Raw genomic sequence first — 23,421 nt, forward strand, 5'->3', positions numbered from 1 at the left:
CTTCCTGTTAGCGGGACTTCTCTCAATGTTACTGTTACTCTCTGAAAGCTGCGCATACACGCCGATTCTGATTTACCTTAATTATGCTAATAAGGTCAATTTTCCTACTGGGACTTTTAACACCAACATGATATTGCCATATATTGCCAACATTTAAAATTTGTATCATATGGCTAAATTGTTTAATCGATTTAGAAAATACGTGGGCTGATATTAGTGTAAAATAAGCTAAAGTGTTAAGAAAATGTTTTTTTTTCTTGCCTGTGTGGTTCCTGTATTACGGTAAAACATGGCGGCCTCCATGTCACTCGTGAGCTCAGCTAGCTAGAATGTTCTAGCACGTTCACGTTTCTGTGTTTATAACCGGAGCAAACGTGTTTCCAACTCAGAGAGAAGAGGCGTGTGTGTTAATTAAACAACGTCGTTTAGGATTCCTCAAAGGTAAGTTGGAAATAAACAATTTTTTATTAAAAAATGTCTGAATTAGCTGGAGCTAAAGGTTAATATATAAAACTGAATAGGAAAAGCTAGTGTGCTCTTAAACCGTTAATGTATGTATGTAGAATTGACATGCTTGGTTCTTTGTTAAAATGAGCGGACGGTTAATTTAAATAGGAAATTATACTTTAACATGCGTAAACAAGGTTGTTTATTGATGTGTGTACTTAACTGAAATAAATCCGAAATAATAGTACTGATGATACTAATACTACTACTAATAATATGTAGAATGTTTTGGAAACTACAAAACAATGCCAGCATCAAGTTAAAGTTGTCTCCTGTCTTTCCCATGTGCTGGATTTATTTTTATTAGTGAACAACACCAATATTTGCTTCACATCTTCTTGAAATCCGTCCTAATCTTGTCTTTGTTGATTTTTTTCTTTTTTCTTTTCTCTGCAGTTATTGACAACATGTCAGAAAACACACAGGGTCGAAGGTATCCTCAGAACCTGCAGGGGGTTCTGCAGCTGGCAGTGGAGGCTGGAGCCGCCTCAGAGGGTCCCGCCCCGGTCGAACCCATGTCAGAGGAGGTAACTACCTGTGGCTCTACTCACCTTGTTGGGTCCTCACTTTCTTGACCTGTGCTGTAGATAGAGCTTAAATAACAGTTTAAAGCTAATTCCTAGGGATGTGCATATCGATACTTCTGATATAGACGTGTGTTTTGTGTTGATTTGTTGATTAAAGAGAAGTCTGATATATGGCAGCTTGTTTAGTTCTTATACAACGATATAAAATACATTATCTCACTAGTGTTCATTGTAAAAGTCATCATTTTCATGTACACAAGTAGACACCTAAAGTATTGGTATTGGAATATTAACCCTGGTATTACTTGGTATCGGATTGAAAGGAAAAATAGTGATATCACACATTCTTACTGGTTTCTCTTCTTCTTAAACACAGAGGCAAAACTTGTCCACAGATTTGAAGAGGAGGAAATTGCATTGTGTCCCAATAGACTGTAGAATAGTCTCTGCTTAAACACTTTCATTGATGGTGCTTTGAATGTATCAGGCTCCGCTATTGGAAACATAATTATAAGCCTCTGCAAACCATTTGGGTGTTACGATGTTAGAATCCACCTCCTTTTTATTTGTACCTCTCGTCTGTATGTTTAAACTCCGCACGACAAACAGTTTTACCAATCTTCTCATTGTTTCAGAGGAAGACGTGGCTCAGAGAAGCTCTGGCCGACGTCTGTAAAGGGCAGATGGATGAGGTGGAGCAGATGAAGCAGTGCTTGGCGGTGCTGTGCAAAGAGGAAACGAGTGAAACGGAGAAGGATGGAGAGGAAGAGAGGGAAGACGAGGATGAGGATGAGCGGGAGTCGGCCTTTGAGATGTTGTCCGAGTTGTGTGAGAACCTGGACAATGCTAGAGGTTTGTAATAAATTGTGTTAATGTTGATATTTTCAGACAGACATCAGGTGTCAGAGATTAAACGCCCAAACTGACTCTTCTCCACAGACCTGATGACTCTTGGTGGACTGGACTTGTGCGTCTCCCGGTATCTGTGTCACGTCCAGAGTGGGTTGCGGTGGCGGGCGGCCCAGCTACTCGCCTCATGCGCCCAGAACATGCCACAGGTGCAGAACCACTTGCTCAACATCGAGGTTCTCCCGAAGCTGCTGCAGCTGACAGACTCCGACCCCAACGCCACCGTCAGAGTAAAAGCCCTTTACGCCGTCTCATGTGAGTAGAGCTTTGAAAATGTATTTCAGAACATCTAAACCGAACTCCGCTTTAGCTTTATATCGTGTCTGGACTGTAGGTCTGGTCCGGGAGCAGGAGGCAGGGCTCCAGGCCTTCCTGTCCCACGATGGGTTCTCGGTGCTGATGCGAGGCATGCAGTCGGACAACGAGAAGCTCAGGACCAAGTCGGCCTTCCTTCTTCTCAACCTGCTGACCTCACATCCTGAACAGAAAGGTATGAGAAAGTCATTTAAGTTAGACAGCACCCCTGTTACTCCTAATATTATTTATGCTAAAAAGATGTCTTCGCAGCGTTGCCTTTCAGTTTTGTTTCTTCATAGTAATAAATCATGATAAAAGCTCAATAAAACCCTGATAAATCTTAATCATAAAGGAGCCGCCCCTTTGCTTGCACACGTCTATTCCTCCTAAATTCAGTGACATTCCTGTTTGTTTGTCCCTGCAGACACAGTTGTCTCTATGGGTATGATACAGCAGCTGGTATCAGTTCTCCGCACGCCACATTCAACCTTCCATGAACATGTTCTTGGTGCACTCTGCTGGTAAGAAACCTTGCTACTATCTTTGACAATTAAAAGCTGACGTTAATTTGTGGTTCTTTTTTAAGTAGTAACTGTGTCCTGCCTTGTTTCTTACCTTCGTCTAGTCTGGTGGAAGACTGTCCACAGGGGCTCAAAGACTGCAGGAATCCTGCTCTGGGCCTGGAGGAGTTACTCAAACAGCGAACCAAAGAGCTGCAAGGAAAAGAGGAAAGCCAGGTAATTTACTCGGTGTTCATCACTTCGACAAAGTTACAGGATTATGCTTAATTCGTGCCTGCCCTTTTCAAATCACATGTTTGTTTTCAACAGGAGGAACTTGACTTCTGCGAGCGCTTGAGGCTATTGTGTTTCCACGGTCAGCAGTCAGATGACAACGGCATGGATCGCTGAGGTCATTTGTTTACCTCATGTGGTTTCAGTTTTGGTGTGAAAAAACAAGCAGAATACAGTTTTGTCTGTTAGAGCATGTTGTGCATGTCATCCAGAAGCTGGATTTTACTTTGTAAATAGCTGTACTATATAAAATACTTTTTCAAGTCAGCGGGTTATTTCACTTCAGTGTTTGTTGTTTTAAATATCTGACATATAATACCAAAACATCTAGATAATAGCTGGTCAGCTTTTTCTATTTTAATTGTATCCAAATGTCAGTATAGGTCCACTGTATATTTAAAATGTATTTTATTGTATATTGATTATGTACAGACAATGGCCATAAACATAATCTACACATGAACACGGATGTCTCCCAAAATATTCTAAAAGACAGAATATAAAATATTTTAAACTAATATTCATTGAATTTATTTTCTGTGTGGTGTGCAGGAATATTTCTGGTATTTGAAGAATTGGAAATGAACTCATGTTTGATTGTGATTCTAGTCCTTTACGTACATTCAACACTTACATGAAGTTTTTGTAGGAATGGGTTTCACCTACAGAATAAAAGAAAGGAAGTACTTAAGACTTTAGAGCTACCAGAGAAATATCAACCTTCAGAAATATTAGACACCATCAAAGATATTTATATATATTTGGGGGATATGGTCAAAGTAATATTGTACTTTTGAAGTATCATCCTATTGTGAATCTTAAAACAATCATGTCATGTTTCTTTGCAGAAAGGTTTTTATTTTAACTGAAGTTGCATTTGTTTTTGCCTTTCTGAACTATTCAGAGCTGAGGCTGAAATATTTGTTGGCCTACGTGACCATGTCTTGGTATAAACAGAAATACCTAGTCTCCCCCACCTTTTTTATTTCCCTTTTCCGTTTTGTAAAGTTGTACTTCCTTTCTTGCGGGTCCTTTGTCAATCCTTTTGCTTTCCCCATGACTCCGTGCCGGCTAAATTCAGAGCTAAGAAACCCACTGACTATTTATATGCTGACACTAATTCAAATCGGACATGGCACAGCTGTGGAAACTTGTGTGTGTCTACTTCAAGGCCATAAATGTTAAAGAAAGAATATTGTGTATCGCCCCCTCAATCTTCTCATGGATGACCCTAATACTCTTCTGTAAAAACATAACCAGAAGTCGTGCTTTATGTTTTTGTATTATATTTTCAGACTGCACTTTATATGATTATCAAGAGCTGTCTTTTCTGCTACACATATTTTACACATTTTGTGTTTTAATGTATTATATGCACCTGTTCATACATACAAAAAAACACTGTGAAGATTGTATTCCACAATCTTTTGTAAATTAAATTTTGTTAATAATAATAATAATAATAATTAAAACAGAAATCGTGCTTTTAGTCTAAAAACAGAACCGGAAGTCGTGCTTTTATTGTTGTGAGTGGCGTGACGCGAGCTGATTGGTTGGCTGCATTCAGCAAATGCGGAAGTTGCGACGACTGTAAGCTGGAAGCTAACAGTGAATTTGAGCCGCCCTGAGCATTACAACGGGGAAATAACAGGAGCAAGCGCGTATAGTATTATATTTTAGTGTTATTATATATAAAAACATATACATATATTAAAACGAGTTGTCAACAGCCATATAGAAGTCAACGGTTGACAGCAAGTTAACGAAAATGATGCCTTCATCCTTCTAGAAAACGCTAACTGGGTAGCTAATAGCATTTAGTGATTTAGCATCATAGGAGGCTAGTAAACACACGTCCCTTTGGTTTGGTAGATGCTCCACCGACGCGAGATTTCTATATTTAACTCGACGGCAAATGGGATCGACGACCTGAGCGTACCATGATGAACCCCCCTCCTCCCTCCAACCCCCCATTTCGGTTACGTTAGCTAGCTAACACCTTAGCTAAATTAGCCCATTACCCTTAATGTTGGCTCATTACTGTTATTAATCGGCGACTGAGTGGATCGAGGAAAGCAACTGAGCCAGCGCAACATGGTAAGTGTATTTCAACATGCATTATTTATTATTTACGCAGTCATAGCCTTCCTGTGTCTGCTAGCCGCTAACGCAGAGGATTTTTGACTCCTCCTGCATGGGGCTGCAGGAAAGACCACATGTTGAGTTATTATTGGTACTATTATTTAAATCACATTTACATGCAGCTGGTGGTTTTATTTCTTGTGGACCTGTACGTCTGTTTTTTGCCATCTTAATGGTTTGAGGGCAGGTATTTCACGGGATGTGACAGCTCGCTTAGCCATTTCACGCTGCGAGACGCCCATCTTGCAAAACCGAATTTTTGCCTTGGGAAGTGTTGAGCCTCGGCAAGTTGTGGCTTATTTGAGGAATTCAGACCTGCCTGCCAAAGGGGATGCTCTTTAAAGTCTCAATTTGTTATCTCACTCTCTTTCTCTATGGCTCTTTTTTCTTTCTTTTCTTTCTCTCTCTCTTTTTTTTCACAAGGCAGGGCCCAACTTCCTCCACATGAGGAAATCCCTTTGACAAATTTTAGCTGTGCAGCCGAAACAAATGAATAGAAAATGATTAAATAAAACGTGCACTGTAAAATTGTCTGACTATAGCTATGTGCACTATGTGGGTAAGATACGTTTCCATCTAAGCATGTTAACAAAAAAAAAAAATGTCATAATAAATGCAATTGTTTTACTGCATTGATAAATGTTTCCTATAACTGTACAGTCCTCCAAAAATAACCATACAGTTGAATTATCACCTTCTTCTTATGCTGTTCCAACATAAATTGAAGGGGAATTCAGTGCGGGACCAAACAAAGGGGCAAATGAGGTGTAGTGTGAGGCGATGGGATTCCTGTGCGTGTGAGCAGGTGTTTGGAGAGGCTTTGTCTCTCTGTACGACAGTATTCAGTCAGGTAAGCTAAATGTGTCGCTTTATTGTCCATCAGGCTTCAGAGGAGTCATCCCTGCGCGCACTAGAGAGCCTGATGACGGAGTTCTTTCACACCTGCACGACTAATGAGCGAAAAAGAGAAATAGGTGAGTTTGGCCTTTTGAAACCTCTGCTACGAGTTAGATGTACGGAGATGTGTTTTCAGGCCTCTGCCAAGCTGCTTTGTGATTGGAAACACAATGTGGGACTTGTGTCTAGAACAATGAAGAAGGTAATGGTGTTAAATTAACGGGTGCTGAATGGTTTATGCGCATACCACTTAGTAGTCCATGCTCAGCTTCTTCCTCCTCCTCACTTCCTGTCTGTGTCTCTACGTTCACTACTGAGCTAAGCCACAAAGTAATACTTGAAAATGTGAAATGGAGTGGAAAGAAGCTGTGACACAAATCTGAATTCCCAAATGCAATGTACAAAATACTCAAATATATTACCGTGATCTGGTTGCCACTGCAGAACATTTAATGTGCTTTCGTAAAACATTTGCTTTTTATTAAATGTGTTTTTTCTTTTTTCGTCGGATAGCTTTTATAGTTTCCTGTGCTGTGACGCACTACTTTCAGAGTGTCTACTAGTGAAGTGCTACCCTGTTCATGTGCCTCAGTCAGAGATCATACCTACTTCCTTTTTTCTGCAGAAGAGCTGCTGAATAACTTTGCACAGCAAAGTGGAGCTTGGCGCCACTGCTTGTTCTTCCTCTCCAATACTCGGAATGAGTATGTGATGATGTACAGTCTCACAGTGTTTGAAGTAAGTCGTGGCAGACAATATATTTTCACTTCAAAGTGCTGTCTTGGGGTCTTTCTTTTTTTTTTCCTTCCCTACGAGATGATGGGACACAGGAAGACAAGAATAGTAATGAGAATTTGTTTCTTATTGTCTTCCTGTTTCGAATTGTTTCTCAAAAACAAGTTAGAGGAAACTTTTTGCACGGGAACACTATTTCCTTCTCAATGCATACCTGAGATATTGATGCTTAAATGTCAGTGCAGTGTTCCGTGTGCCAGTAATTTCCATTGGGCCTTATTTTTTTAAAAAAAACATATTACAGGACATGTCTGCGTCTCTATAAACGTGCAACGTTTGACACCTCTCCCCCCTCCTTGCGCTTTCAGAACCTGGTGAACAAGATGTGGATCGGCGTCGCTTCACAGGACAAGATGGAGATTCGCAGCTGTCTGCCCAAACTCTTGCTTGCTCAGCACAAATCCGTGCCCTACTTCATCCGAAACAAACTCTGCAAAGTCATCGTCGACATCGGTCGCCAGGATTGGCCAATGTTCTACCACGATTTCTTTACGAGCACTCTTCAGGTAAGCCCAGCTGAAAATATTATGGAATCACTTAACAGAAGTTGACTCAGAGACAGAAGTTGTCGAACCCACAGCTTCCGTTTTAACTGAATTATCTGAAATTTGAATTTGTTATAAAAAGAAGTATTTTCTCTCTTTATCTGGTGCATCTGCCAAATTTATTAATGCCGTGTTTCAGTTTTCTTTATTTTTATTTTTTAATGAAGCAACAGCCATGTTCTGATGTTCTGAAGTGTGGAAACTGTCTTATTACCCAGAAGAAAATTGCTTCATGATGGTTTTTTTTAGCTTCACAAAGTGGCCTCTCTTCACTAGCTGACTTCCGTGTGAGACAAACAAATTGAGTAACCTGTTCAAATCTCTGAACTACAGCTGATCCAGTCTCCAGCTCTGGCATCGTTGGGTTTGGTGATGTTAAAAACCACGTCGGAGGAACTTGCATGTCCTCGAGAAGACCTGAGCGTCGCCAGGAAAGACGAGCTGCGTAAACTGCTGCTGGACCAGGTCCCCACGGTGCTCGGACTGTTGACAGGTGAGTGCAACGTTCAGCATTTGGTCCTACGACCGGGAGATAAGTCGATTCAACTGTGTGGGTTAAAAAAAGGAAACTAGTCCAAGAGTTTGTTCTTCTAATGCAGTCCAATGCCGTCACAATGCATATTGCTTATGATATAGAGGCTGTTTATACAGAAGAGAAGCCTGGGTTTATCCACATGAAGTGTTTAATCCCAGGTATGCACTACCAAGCCACAAGTATTTTGTTAAGGTTGCCTTGCCATCTTGAAAAGCTTTGGGGATTTCTGTTTCATTCCACTGCTCTGTTGCCTGTTGCTGTGGTGCAGCTCTGCACGAAATGATTCAGTTTGATTCAGTTTTGATCAAGATTGTCACTTTCAGTGGGTTTTCTTCATAAACTGAAGACAAAACCTGAGGTGTGTGTTGAAACCGTACACCTTTCCCTTTAACCTGCATTATGAGTCGTTTGCTAAGATAGCTGGTGGTTATTATATTTTTATAGTGAGTCTTTCACAGTTAATCTGCATTTAAAGTGTTTTCTTAAACCAGTAGTTAACCTGCAGTGGGATCTGAAACTTTTTTTGGACCTACAGAGGAAACATAAAAAAATATCCCAGCGTCTTTGCTGTTGAAACGAGCCTCTTCATGAACCTGTGACTAAGAGACAAGACACACAAATGTGGTTTTCATGTGTCTGTGAAGGATTCTTTGACGAAGAAATCGCCTGATCTCCTTGCAATAACAAACGGCCATAAAAGTTTTTTTTTTTTTTTTTTATTTTGTTATCATCACATCAGATGTTGAAAGAAGAGGATGTTGTTTTGTAATCAAGGGTTTTCAGGCTAATATGTGGTGGAGGAAGCCTGGGGCTGTGCAGCATCTATTCGGCTTCACACTTTTCAAAATAATATCCATATTATTATGTCTGACATTACTACGTCAAGAAAATCAGGAAAGATGGTGGTTGTCGGAGTTCTATATTCCGTTTTTTTGTTACGTTGGTGTTTATGAGCCAGAAATATATAAAGGCATATAAGGGACATTCAGTTTTCAGCCCAGGTCCAGACTGAAGCGTGGTTTATGTGTCTGCAGTAGATCTCCTCAGAGACTATGCGTGTGTTAGTTTGCATAAAATGCCAGTCGACTTTGTTGTGTCTCACTGGTGCTGTAGCACGTCAGCCCAGTCATATGTGTTTATATATATCTTAAGTGCCTCTGTCGGTGAACGCTCGAGTGATTCTCCAACGCTGACTGAGCTGGTGGTGTGAACGCACCATATGGTGAAGGATAGTCATACATTTATTTATTCATTTAAATATTTTATTTCTAATTATTTATAGTTTTTCAAGTTGTTACAAAGAAGATAAAACGGTCAAATGTGTTCAATGACAGGTCCCCAGACCTTAAGAAGCATAGACTGGGCATCAGCACACAATTATTTTAAGGGTATATCTACACCAAAGCTAATGACACTTAAATTCTTTTTTTCTCAGATTTGTTTATTGAATTTTTGAGATACAGTAACAAGCAGATGTGTATAACTCACCTCCAGCAGTCGCATTAAAAATAAAAGTCATTATCATAAAGTCAGGAGCCGTACAAGAAAAACAAAGTGCAAATACTTGAGTGTTGTCATAATACAAAACCACAAAAACAGAACAGTAGAACATACGCATTGGTCGTCGAAAATGATTTAATCTGTAGAACAGATTTTTAGTTGGAACGCCTTAGGCATCAGTCAACACTTGCTCTTTTTACTTTGTGTTGTGCAGGCATCTTGGAGACGTACTGGGACAAGCACAGCATCATAGCCTCGACCCCTCCTCCTTCTCCCACCTCGGGGGAAAGCGGTGAGTGTCCTGACGTGTTTGTTAAATTTGTTAGAGGTTTAACAGTAATTAGCACGTTTTAGTCAGTTTGTTTGTTGTGTATTAACTCCGGTGTTGCGTGTTTCTTTTTAATCCACCAGTGGAGTTGCTGGGCAGCTTGTTTCAGGGCAGCCAGTACTCGAAGCTGCTGTGTCAGCCCATGGCAGCGCTGGACAGCGAGAGCCAGCAGCTCTGTTGTCTGGTCCTGGAGTGTTTGGCTCACCTATTCAGCTGGATCCCTCTGTCCACAAGTATTACGCCCACGCTGCTGGCATCCATTTTCCATTTTGCACGTTTCGGATGCGACCTACGGACAAAGGAAAAAACGGGGTCCTTCAACTCCTCCTCCTCTAATGGACAGCTTAATCCTGGGACGATACCTAACGGAGGAGGAGGAGGAGGAGGGCGGAACGGACAGCAGAGCGAGGGCAACAAGGTGGACCGTGCCCGCCTCGGCGTCCTCGCCATGACCTGTGTCAACGAACTGGTTTCAAAGAACTGTGTGCCGATGGATTTTGAGGAGTACCTGTTGCGGATGTTCCAGCAGACGTTCTTTCTTCTGCAGAAGCTGACGAGAGAGAACAACGCTCACACGGTCAAGAGTCGCTTACAGGAACTTGATGAGAGGTACGCCTCCGTCTGGTGTCCGTGTTAACTGGTGCAAATCGGTCGTTTTTTAAGTGCGCTGTGAGAAAGCTGAAAGTAGCTGGTGTCATAGTTTTCAAATTGCAAATGAATGTGGTCATTTTCTTAATACTTTCATATGTGTAAATATGAATGCATGAGTTTCTTACGAAGATTTAATCATCAGTGGAAAGTAAGTTAATGATATATAGACCCAGACATCAGCCACTAAGGCTTTAAATTTAATCACCTCATCCATGACGTAATAATTATTGTTAAACAAGCTCAATATTTCCATGAGTGGCTTCGTTCTTTGAGCTGCTCAACCCTCAGACGACCTCAGGGACATTTTTGTCCATTTGGGCAAAAACGTCTATAAAAACTTAACTGATTAATATTTTTGTCAGTTTAATCTCTTAAACCACTTCAGAATTTTACAAAACTACCAAACATTCAATCATTTTGAGGATTTTAACTCTTTAAATGCCAGTTTGATTAGTTGAAGTCACTGTTGTTTTTTATGAAAAAACAAAACAAAATACATAATAAAATGAGCTATTTTACATAAAATGAATATTGGGAGGCTGTTGGAACAGTCTTGGATATGACCAGAATTACCTAAAATGTTATTTCATTCATTTTTGTGCTTGTATTATGTGTTGATGTGACCTCAAGTATTCAAACTGGCTTTTAAAGGGTTAAAATTCCTCAAAATGAATTAATTTTTGGTAGTTTTGTAAAGTGGTTTAAGTGATTTATGCAGGAGAATAAATCAGACAAAAATATTAAGCTTTTAATAGACACTTTTGGACATGGACGTTTTTGTCTGCTAAGGTTACAAGAGGATGGTAAATTAAACCGATGCCTGAGAGTTTAAGATCCCAACTTAACTTAACATGTTAAATGAAATTATCTGATAAGATGCGTCTGCATTTGATCTGACAGATAAAAAAAAATCGCAGAACAAATGAATTTATCAAACGGAGTGAAAGCACCAGGTCATAATCGTTATAATCTGATTAGAGGTGGTTTTTATTCTGATTATCGATACTTGTGTCCGTGTAAAAGGTTGTTCAGGTGCTGCTTTAATTTAAGAAAGATAAATTAAAACCGTTGACCACGATGCAGCGTATAAACTTCTCACCCACATGTGTGACTTTTTAACGTTTGTGTTAATGATTTTCTTTCTGGTCTTGCAGTTACTTGGAAAAGTTCACAGATTTTCTGCGCCTGTTTGTCAGTGTTCACCTGAGGAGGATTGAGTCAAGTCCTCAGTTCCCTATTGTAGAGTTTCTTGCCCTGCTTTTCAAGTACACCTTCAACCAGGTAGCGGCGACTTTGTGCAAACGCTTATCGTCTTATGAGGTTCGTTTCTGTGCATTTTGTTCTGACTCGTTTCCCGTTGGGTTTGCAGCCTACTCACGAAGGCTACTTTGCGTGTTTGGAGATTTGGAGTGTGTTCTTGGACTTTCTAACAACTAAAATCAAAAGCAGGCTAGCAGACAGAGATGGCGTCCTAAATAGGTGAGAAAACTACGTGTTATCATAATCAAACGAATACATTTCAATTATTTCACATGTTATTTATGTGGTGCTGGTTTTGTGTTTCGATTGAACAGGTACAAAGATGCCCTAGTTCTTTTGTTAAGAGAAGTTCTGAATCGTATACAGTTCAGATTCAATCAGGCGCAGTTAGAAGAGCTGGATGACGAGACTCTGGACGATGACGTGAGAACATTTTACTTGAAATGACCTGAAATGAAAGATTTCAATATTACTATCCCTTAATAACCATGTAAGCAAATCACAAAGGATGATATGTCTTCAAATTCAAATTCTGAGTGTCTTCCTTCATTTGGTTCCTATAGCAACAGACCGAGTGGCAAAGGTACCTGCGTCAGAGTCTGGAGGTGGTTGCCAAGGTGATGGAGCTGCTCCCATCCCATGCATTTACCACTTTGGTAAGAGATGGTTGTTAATTTCACCGTGATGTTTCTCTTTAATTGGCATTTTTTAGAGGAGTTTTTCTAAATCCCCCAAAATTTGTTGCAAAAATATTTACAGCCTCAAAAGTTAAATATTCATAAAATACTTCATAAAAGTTTTAACTGATGAATATTATCCTAGACCACCAGATTAGTCAAAGATAAGTTGTTTTTAATCACGTTTGCACATTTTTTAGGTTCTATTATAATTTACTATTGTTACATATTTAATTAAATGGTGAAACCAGTATAATAATTGATTCAGCTGACTTCAAACACACCTCAACAACAACAACAACATGCAAAACGGAGGAAAAGCTTTTACCCTCTTTAGTAAAAAGTAAATTCCTGGATTTCTTTTCTTCTTCAAGTCAAAGTTTGGATGAGCAACAATTTTATACAAATATCACATAATAAGCTACATTTTGTATTAATATAAACACTATTATATTTGAATTCTGTGTCTGTTACGTATGTTTTATTAAATGTATTTTTCTTAATTTTATTAAGAAACATTAGATGATCTGTCCCAGATTTTTCAGCATCTTATTTCTCTCTCTTCTCTCTAAGTTCCCCGTCCTTCAAGAAAATTTGGACGTGTACCTGGGTTTGCAGCAGTTTATCATCACCAGTGGCACGAGTACGTAATCCCTCTTTATTTTCTTTAGTTTTTTTTAATCATCACACATTAAACTTTAAATAAATGATGATTTTATTTATTTTTTTCTCAGATCGGAGGCTCAACATCAGCGCGGAGAACGACTGCCGCCGGCTTCACTGTTCTCTCAGGGACCTCAGCTCCTTACTCCAAGCCGTCGGGCGCTTGGCCGAACATTTCATTGGCGAGGTTTTCGCTGCACGTTTCAATGATGCTCTGGCAGTAGTGGAGAGGTTAGTCTTCAGAAATGCAGTGAGGCCTTAATGTGCACGTTTTATTGTTTATTTTTTTTAATGTTGCCTTTAAATGAGGTTGTGTTTAAGACATAAGACATAAGACAACGTCTATTTATCCCATGTATGGGAAGTCACCCTGGCACAGTACTGCAGAATTATGCAATAAAATATATTAGATATTATTATTATAAGACACAAACATATAACAGCACTCTGACAGTCAGTATATACAGTGTGGCCCTGGAATTAAAGAAATGCTAAAAATAATGACCTTTTCTGGTTTTAACAACCACCACCGGTTGACTTTCGGGGAAAAAAAATCAGTCGTCGGCATCAGTGTGAAGTTGTGAACAAAATAACTGCACAAAATAACTGTTTCCACCTGTATCGATACCGAATGACATTTGTTTTAATGGTCTATGTACCTGATGGTAAGAGGCTGGAATATAGTGTGCAAAGACCTAAATAAACAAATAAATTAACTGACATTACGACAGTAAAATAAAATAACTGCAGAATCCAGTCCCCACTTCCTTTAGTCAAACTTCTTCGTCTTTTCAAATCCCTCATCCCTCAGACGTCTTCTTACTGGCCGTTGGTTGTTCTGTAGCGTTAGCGGCAGCAGATTTCACCTCTTCGTTTTCTAGTGATGATTAATCTTTAGGTGACTTATAAAGTTTGATGTGTTGAAGGCCACACTCCTTTTCCCTCCTCTCTGAACTTCAGCTAAACATTTATTGCAAATTGTAGAAAACCCACAACATGAGGTCGACAGCAGCATCGGCTGCAAAGACTTAAAATGACCAGAATTAGAGCATTCTTGGTTTATTACAGTCGTCTCTTTGTATCTGAAACTATTTTTAATATAGGACATATCGATGGAATTTTTTCTGTGCTGATATTTGTCATGCATCACTACACACAGGCTAGAAATTTAGCTAATAGCAAGATCGGTTAAGGTTTGAAATGAATGAAGAATAAAAAAAGATGAAGATGTGGTTTAGCTGGGTTTAAAAAATAAATCCAGTTTAAAACGATCTTGATTTGAAAGATCTGATATGAAATCAAAAAAACTTTAACTTAGATTTTTTTTATAATCTTACTGTGGCCTCGCGAGACTGGGTTTCGCACAGCAAATTTTGTGAGATCATGCAATGATAAAAAGTATGACGACATATCGGAGATATGAAACCAGAGGTAAAATGCTTTCTAAATACCACAAATCTCTGGAAGTTTTAATTTAAAGTAAGACTTAATATTGAGTCGATACAGGAAAGAAATCAGTAGTGATGCCCAGGCCAAAAGGAGGGTGGAGATCAACATTTTTCTCTGACATCTTCAGGAAATTATGAAATATTTTTCATAAGCGTTTGGGTAAGCGATTATATTTAAGCATCTTTTTTTTTTTTTTTCAAAACTGTGTCATACGACCTCATAATAACCCTTCGTGACTTCAACAGTTGCTTAGCAGCGCTGTTCTCACAGCTTATGGTCGTGTTTCACCACCTGAACCCCAGACATGTTGCGTGTATGACTTCCAGGTTAGCTGCTAACCCAAACCACAAGCTCATGAGTTTACATTTACAAAACCTCTTCCTTACTCTTGAGTTGAAACAAGCGTCTTTTTGTGTGTTTTATTTTTCATCTGCTGCGTTTTCCGCGCTTTAAATAACATCACAATGAACCGTGTGTTTCCTTTTCCCAGGTTGGTTGAAGTGACTTGCTACGGCTCCCAGACCAGCCTCTACGACCTGGAGACGGCCGTTCCTTCTGTGCTGAAGCCGGACCTCATCGACGTGTGAGTGTCGCAGCGTGTTTGAACCGGTATTGGTTAGAAATGACGAGATTAAACCGCCTCAAGTTAACCAACGCGAAGTGTCAAAGGGAACCGAGGGCGTGAATCGTTATGCGTCACTTTAGACATCCCTGTTTCACACCACCAATAAAAGCCACCCTAACACTTCACACACGGTTCTTCTAGTTCCCTCGTGTTCGTCGGCGTCACAACAGCTTTGCTCAACGAATGAATGACAGGAAGTGAACATGTCAAACTAACTAAAATGAATATCACCAGAAAATGCACATAATTATAACTCAGATAATAGCTTAACTCAACACTGTGTCTGTCGTTTTGTTTGTTACAGACATGCACAGGCGCTTGCAGCTTTGCAGGCGTACTCTCACTGGCTGGCACAGTTCTACAGTGAAGTCCACGGACAAAACCAGAGCCAGTTCATCAACCTCATCAAATCTACAGTAGATGCCAGCAGCCCGCTCATCACAGCTAAGGTAGCGCCCTTCAGTTTGGTGTCTTCCCTCTAGTTTCACAGCTTTCATGTGCAGAGCTTACATTTCAAAGTCTACAATTTAATGCCTTAAAAAGTCCTAAATGAGAGAATATTTTGCATTGCAGGTCTTAAATTTCATTTATAGTCAAGTGTATATTTGCAGTATGCAGTTCACCCTGGGGATTTCCTGAGTGGAGAGTTGAATGACAGTAAATTTAGCTATTTTGAAAGTAATTCTGGGTCTGATTTTCTTTATTTTTTTGTACTTCGTGTAGTTACTTAAATTTAACCCATAATGGTCTTAAAAAGTCTTAAATTTCCCTTGTTCAAACCTGCAGAAACCCTCATATAGCTTTGCTTTTATCCACCTCTGTGATCACACACGTGATTATACGTTGTTCTCAGAGTTTGAGCTTCTGTTATTAGGATCTTCCTCACATGTTTGCAAAAACCAGTCCCACAAGACAGCATCAAGATTTCTAAAATAAATGGCAAATATTTCAAAGAAATAAAATAATTATCAGAGGGTTTTATGAGTCGATATCGGGGCCTTCAGGTGATATAGATCTGCATGTTAGACTTGAAAAAGCAGCCCCACTACAAGCCACAGCAGGACTCTATACTTGAGAATATTTTTACTGTCCCTCTTTCAGCAGTGGTTGATAAAGAATAAAGACTGATACTGAAACTGTTAACCAGCTCTTCAAACCTGCAGCTCATGTTCACACCAGATTCTTCTACTTTTCTTATAATAAAATGAGCTGTAAGCACATACCAGACCATTTAGCTGTTATCACTGTGTTATTGACACTTATTTTATGCTTACTCTTGATATCTGAGAAAGCAAACCACAGGCTCATTGTGTTGTGTCCGAATCGTCGTGTCTTTATCTCCAGGTACCGGAGAAGCTGCTGCTCTCGTCGTGTCATCTGATGGTTTCCATAACGTCGACAGTGAGGCCTGTGTTCCTGGTCTCTTTACCGGCCGTTCAGAACATCTTCAACATGATCACTACAGAGAACCAGACCCGCCGGCTTCCCCCAGAAGTAAATATTCATTCATAATTGGGGCTAAGATTTATTTTAAAATATGTTTCTTGTATTGCCATTGTTGATTTAGTATATTTTGGTGCAGAAACAGCCTCGGTAAATGGTTCAAAATGAATAAATGCAGGGTTCAAAGTATTGCTCCAGATTGTGGCGTTTGATCGCTTCGCCAGTCAGAAGTAGTCGGAAAGATGGAGAGTAAATTTATTAAACTAGGAGAATGTATCCTAACTTCAAACAAACACTTAAAATAATAATAATAACTTATATTAAACGTTAGGATGTAAAATTTGCAATTTAGAGTTGGAATATGATCTACAAAACGGTGCAGTGCCAATGTATGCATCAGGTATTGACACACACAAATGACAGTTTTTTGAATTGAATCACGACGTCATGAATCATAATAATAAAATAGTTTCTGTCTAACTATAGTGGTCTTATTTCCTTGCCTTAAGAACTGAACATTGAGTTCTGTGTGTGTGCTTCCCTTCCACCAGGGCCACATGTTGGTGTGTCGGGCTTTATCCAACATGCTGCTGCTCCCGTGGCCAAACTTACCGGAGAGCGAGCAGCAGTGGCCGACTCGCTCCAGTAACCACGCCAGCCTCCTGGCAGCGCTCACGCGGGAGTATCGGATTTTAAGAGGGACAGTGAACATAACTCCACGGCAGCCCGGCCTGGACGGCAGTGAGTGTCCCCTCCTCTGCTTTCTTGAGCTTATTCTGACTTTATGTTTGTCTTATTGTGTTTCCTGTTTGTTTTTATTCCAGTGAAGGCAGTGATCCAGCAGACCCTGCCTGTGCTCAGAGACATCGTGGACAGCATCTCCGGGGAATCCACCAAATCACGTCAGATCTGTTACCAGAGTCTCCAGGAGTCGGTCCAAGTGTCCCTGAGCCTTTTCCCGGTGTTTATTCAGCAGCCAGGTCAGCGTGCCGTCTTCTGTTCAGCTTTTCGTGGAGAATATTAATCGCAGTGAAGATACATTTAATGTCTAGCTCTTTACCTGCGTTGTTGAATATTTCATTCTTCATGCTACGTCCTATCAGGAACAGAGCAGATCCTCGACTCAATTTAGCTACATTTATAGCACATAAGCTAAATTAAAATTGGTTGATACATGCTGCTGCTTTTTCTGAGCCGATATTTGGAGCTGATGCTGCTTTTTCTCCCTCCACCTCCATTATAAAAATGACACAATGATATTTAGCTGCTACTAACGTCTATTTTGATAGTTGACTAATCTATCGACTATCTCGGTTACTCAGATTACGATGATTATGAGTTAATCAGTTGCTCTTATTTAGCCATGGGCTTTTAATTTCGGCTTGAGATACATTTAGGCACGTGGTAACTAATAATAAAGATGAAACTATTTATTTATAAACTGTGCTGCTCATCAGGCTGCTGCAAAAATAAAAATAACTCCATTAAACGTTTGTCCATTTAAAAGCAAGGACGGGCACTGTGCTGATGAAAATCATCTGCATGTGTTTTACTGTTCTTGATTCTAGAAACCTGCACACAGGTATATAGACAATATTTAGCATGTTCCCATACTTTAGATGTTTTTGCTTGCGTTGTTGTTGCAGTCATGGTTTCAGTGGCAGCAGCCATTTTTCTCTTCCTGTTGATTGTCACCAGTTGTGCTGAATCGTGTTCGATAAATTCCACCTGGAAAAACACAAAAAGTGATGAATAGTCACGAACTATTATAGACAAATTAATTTATTGGCAACAATTTTTTTGATTAGTTGTTGCACCCCTACAATGATGACAAATATTACAAGTCTCAATTTAACCAGAAACATAAGCATCTATTAAACTTAAAGAATATTTAACGCTCTTATGTCGGGATGGGCATCGATATCCAACTCGTTCAATTCATCGACATCATCAGCTTTCACGCTTATCGATTCCCCTTATCAAACCTTTACATCCCAGTCCACATGGTGGCAGTAATGCACGTAGAAGTGGTTTGTCAAACTGTCATAAAACAAAAAATGAGAATCTTTACGTCGGTTGAAGCACATCATTCACATCGCATGACAACAAGGAAGACACGATGGCAGAGAGACTGAAACGGTGCATGTGGCTTCACTTCTCCAGAAGGGACTTTAACAGCGCAACGTGCCACTAATGCAGCACCATAATTTCAAGCAAGGACGCATTAATGGCATTAAATACAGAGGGAGCCAAGTGTTTGTTAATCTCTGTTCAACAAGTACAGTTATTGCTACTCAATAATATTTCTGTTGTTTACACCATCGTCTACTTTTTCAAAACCAAAAATTGAAGAATTGAATCTTAATGGAATCGATGCCCAGATACAAAATAAACCGGTGAAGAGAGGTAGAGCTTAAGCATTTTCCAGTAGCACAAGGCTGCCTGTGGATGGAAATATCGACTGATCTCTCATCTAATGCACACTCTTAGTTCTCTTACTGATTCTTCATTTCCTCTCTGTAGACCAGTGGCAGCCAGCAACACACACAAATGTCAAATATTAGAAGAGTTTCAGTATTAAACCATGGAAAAATGTTCTGCTGCAAAGAGCCAAAATAATGAATAATAAAGTTGTGTGACTCACCAGCTTATTTCATCGTCTTTTATTTATTATTTTTTTCCAGATGTGACGGATGAGATGTTGGCCTTCTTCCTGACGCTGTTTCAGGCGTTGCGGGTCCAGATGGGCGTCGCCTTCACAGGACAGATCATCCACACTTTCCTCAGCATGTTCACCAGGTAAAAACAACCACAAACAGCAGCTGCTCTGATTTGTTGAAGTTGTTGTTGTTCTGTGGAATAAAGGTTTGTCGGTATTAACGTCACTTGCGTGCGCTCCAGGGAGCAGCTGGCGGCCAGTATTTTGCAGGAGGGCAGCGCGGGGTGTCGAGTCGTGCAGAAGTTCCTGAAAATCCTGCAGGTGGTGGTGCAAGAGCCCGGCCAAGCTTTCAAACCCTTCCTACCCAGCATCCTCTCTCTGTGCATGGAGCAGGTCTACCCCGTGGTGGCAGAGGTCAGTCTTAAGAAATAATATTTCCTCATTTTTCGCTAACACAGCTTTTGTCTGTGGCCGCTGTCTTCGAGTATCCTGGCTAACGTTTGAATGCTTCGGTTTAAAACAGCGGTCGTCTCCAGACGTGAAAGCGGAGATGTTTGAGTTGCTTTACCAAATACTTCACCAAAACTGGAGGTACTTCTTTAAAACGTCGGTCCTAACCAGTGTCCAAAGAGGCGCCGGTGAAGATACCATGGAAAATGAGGCCCAGTTCACAGCTGCCATGCAGGTGAGTCTGCGCCCGTGTCTCCCTGAAAACATCTATTTAATGCGCTCGTGTTCCTTGTGATTTCCTGACTTGTGCTGAATTATCCTTCCCAGGCTTTTGGCCAGTCTTTCCTGCAGCCTGACATCCACATCTTCAAGCAGAATCTCTCCTACCTGGAGTCCCTCAACAGCAAACACAAGCTGTATCACAGAGTAGGTTCAGCTTTTCTATTTTATTTTAGATGTGATTGAGACGTTTGCACATGTCTTTCAGTTTAGTGTGTTGTAGGACTAAGTTCACATCTTCACTGATGAGATGCTGCAGCCCAGTCTGTAACTAGCTGCTGTGCTTTTTAGGTACAAAGTGTCAACCTCTCAGAAACAGACGCTAACATGTTAACGTGCAGTGACTCGTAGAATAATACGACAATAACGCATCTACATTTGTACCTACATCTGAAGTTCAGAGTCCTTGAATGAGGCAAAGAAATGTTGTGAATGAGAAAGAAAAAACAGTATCCAGGAGTTTCTTTAAGGCTGTGTTTAAAAATATCACTCTTCATTTGAAAGATCTGACCTTGAATTTATCTTTATCATCTTCTCGTTAGAGTTCTCGTGACACCGTGCAGCTCAGGCATGAGAGTTAATCTGATTTAAAAAGGTGACAGAGAAGAGCTGGACACATGAAGGACGAATAAAAGAGTCAAACTAAAATATTGTTAAAATACCACAATTCTCTTTCTTAATGTATCAAACTGGTTATGAAAGTGTTGGTAATCGAATCAGGACCTTGTGACTCTGAGTGACACCCGGCCTTATTAATCCTTATTAATCCTTAACTCCAGTTCACATCGTGTGGATGAGGGACGAGTTTTCGTCTTATTTCATCTCTGTGACTCATTCCTCCGTTTCTGTCGCGCTCCAGAAACTTTTCCGGACCTCAATGCTCTTCCACTTCATCAACGTGCTGCTGCAAGTCCTCCTCCACAAGAGTCACGACCTCCTCCAGGAGGAAATCACCCTCGCTATCTACAACATGGCCTCCGTCGACTTCGATGCCTTCTACTCGGCCTTCATGCCGGAGTTCCTCACCGGCTGCCAAGGCGTGGACACCAGCCAACGAAACGTTCTCGCACGCAACTTCAAGCTCGAACGGGTAAGAAAAGGAAACCCACAGACGCACTTTCCAGTCCAGGCTCAGCTCATCCTCTGCCGATAGGTCACCATGACGGTGAATTGGCAAACACTGTGTTGCATTAGAGACGGACAGAATGAACTAATCGTTGCGCAAACTGTTTAGATTTCTCCACCACAGCAGCTCACAGAAAAGAACAGTGTCTTCAGGGAGTCTAAAAAAGTCTAAATTATGAGTGTATTTGCTTCGTAGGTCTTAAACTACATTTAGTCGAGTCTCTTTAGTTCTCTTTGAAATATAGCTGTTAGCAGCACGCAGAAATGAAACCTGGAAGTGGAACTGCACACGTTACAAGATTTGGACGGGCCGAGTTTATTAAAAAAGAAAATCTCAAATGTCTCCATCCAAAAAGAAACACCTTGACCTTCTTGTACTTTGTGTAGGTAATTAATTTAACCCATAATAGTCTTAAAAACACTTGTTCAGACCTGCACAAACCCTGATCTAGACGAGTGTTTAGAAAATAGATTTTCAAATCAACGTTAATTTAAAAGATTCGATATCGATATCAGTCCACGTATGAGCTGGTGTTGCTGCGTCTATGAGTCCATGAGGAAGATCTGTGTTTTTTAATAGTAATAATAATAATAATAGATTTTATTTTAGAAGGCTTTCCTGCACTGAAGGTCACCGTACATTAAAACAAGCAATGAACACATGGGAGCCATATTGAAATGTCTAGCGGCTGCATTTATTCTGTGGTTTATCTTGTTTATCAGGACCCTTAATGAAACTGATGGATTATTATTATTATTATTATTATTATTATTATTATTATTATTATTGTCATTTATTGTCATTCACAGCATGAAAAAGAAAACACAAAAGAAGGAAATGTAGATCTCAGTATTAAAGAGCGACGATTAAAATAATAACTTTTTAATGAAACTTAAGTTACTACATAAGAGCTCTTGTTAATTCCACGTGTTTGTCTCCTCCCGCGATGAATCCAGATGTTTATCAGTACATATCATAAATCAGATGAATCAGAGTTTTCAGTCTTTCCGTGTTTGCCTGACGTTACCGCCTCTTTCTCCAGGACTTGCCTTCGTTCACTCAGAGCGTTCAGCGGCTGGTGAATGACCTTCGTTACTACAGACTGTGTAATAGCAGCTTGCCCACTGGCACCATCAAGCTATAGCCCACAGCACAGCGTCTCGCCTGAACCACTCCACACGTCGGCTACGATCAAGGACTGCCTGTGCTGACCACTTTGCACGACACTCCTCCAGCCCAGCTTTGCTCCGTCTCTCCAGAGGAACAGGAAGGAGCAACGTTCGGTTGAGTGTTGGGAGGCGGAGGATGCTGCTGATGTTTTCTTTGATTTCTACTGTAGAAGGTGGGCTCGTTCTTATTTTAAAGCGGTGCCCTCCTCGTGTATTGCCAACGGTTATTTGGCAGGAAATGTAAACCCGGTCTGCAGTCGGCTTTCGGCCAGACCCGGAGCAGTCTGAGCCAGGCCTTCTTTCCCACGCCTCCGCATCAAAGCCGGGCTGGGACTGAGCACTTTCAACTCATTTTGAGTTTTTTTAAATGTCTGCTTTTATTCATTTTGCCTTTTCATCTCCAAAGGAGACGGACTCTCGACTTAAGATCTTTCATATCATTCCATTCTGAAAAGGAAAAGAAACCTGCTTGATTAATAAAGTGCTTTTTTAGTAAAAGTGATTAATTCCTCGTTTATTTATGTGGTTGGATTATGACTTTTATGCATTTACAGCTGTGTCTCACAGACAGTGTCATGGATGGAAGGCTGAACCGGCGTAGAGGCAGAAAAAACATTTACTTAAACGAAGAATTTACAGCTAAGACTAAAAACTTCTCAGACTTTAAACCTTCTCCAGTTTCCAAGGGAAACAAATTATTTGTGTTTCTAGTCGGGAGTAAATTCTGTCCCTTATTCAAATGGTACAATCAAACCTCACATACTTTAAATTAAGACTTTAAAATCTCAAACGTCCACAGAAATTAAACCTAATTCTTGCTTTGAGACGGGAGACGATCAGCATCGTTATTTTTAAAACCATCTACTTGATCTGCAGAATATATGTTTCATCCAGGATGTTGTGAAGACTCAGTCTGAGGAAGAATAACGAAACGGCTTCATGCTGAAATTATCACAAACTTCACTGCTGCTGCACTTTAGAGTTCACTTTTTTTTCCACAAAGCTTTGGAGATGAAGAGGTTTTAAGTTTCTATAAATTACTGAGCTGCTCCAATAATTTAAATCCTTGCAGGATATTAAAGTTCATACTGGTCGGCTGAACCTCCTTCTGCTTTCTAATAATTTGATGAGACAGAAGATCTTCCCCTGATGCCAATTATGTAATTCGTGGTTGTGTTTGATGATAAAATTATT

At 40.2% G+C, this 23,421-nt stretch overlaps 2 protein-coding genes across 2 annotated transcripts; both read left to right on the forward strand.

Moving 5' to 3' along the window:
• The first annotated feature begins 273 nt into the window (after positions 1–273).
• Positions 274–3,301, forward strand: hspbp1 (HSPA (heat shock 70kDa) binding protein, cytoplasmic cochaperone 1). Its single transcript, XM_047572813.1, has 8 exons — positions 274–441; positions 904–1,034; positions 1,670–1,886; positions 1,974–2,198; positions 2,278–2,433; positions 2,665–2,761; positions 2,866–2,977; positions 3,071–3,301. The coding sequence occupies exons 2-8, from the start codon at positions 915–917 to the stop codon at positions 3,149–3,151; spliced, it is 1,008 nt and encodes a 335-aa protein (XP_047428769.1). The 5' UTR covers positions 274–441; positions 904–914; the 3' UTR covers positions 3,152–3,301.
• Positions 3,302–4,614: 1,313 nt separating this feature from the next.
• xpo6 (exportin 6) lies at positions 4,615–22,729 on the forward strand. The gene is made up of 24 exons (XM_047572808.1): positions 4,615–5,131; positions 6,060–6,150; positions 6,699–6,811; positions 7,177–7,374; positions 7,747–7,906; positions 9,663–9,740; positions 9,860–10,385; positions 11,582–11,708; positions 11,797–11,906; positions 12,002–12,110; positions 12,251–12,343; positions 12,938–13,007; positions 13,099–13,258; positions 14,967–15,059; positions 15,406–15,550; positions 16,446–16,595; positions 17,096–17,285; positions 17,369–17,524; positions 19,229–19,343; positions 19,446–19,617; positions 19,727–19,888; positions 19,981–20,079; positions 20,792–21,022; positions 22,101–22,729. The coding sequence occupies exons 1-24, from the start codon at positions 5,129–5,131 to the stop codon at positions 22,200–22,202; spliced, it is 3,453 nt and encodes a 1,150-aa protein (XP_047428764.1). The 5' UTR covers positions 4,615–5,128; the 3' UTR covers positions 22,203–22,729.
• The last annotated feature ends 692 nt before the right edge of the window (positions 22,730–23,421 follow it).

Source organism: Mugil cephalus, chromosome 20, assembly GCF_022458985.1.
Source record: "Mugil cephalus isolate CIBA_MC_2020 chromosome 20, CIBA_Mcephalus_1.1, whole genome shotgun sequence".
Classification (NCBI taxonomy): Eukaryota; Metazoa; Chordata; class Actinopteri; order Mugiliformes; family Mugilidae; genus Mugil; species Mugil cephalus.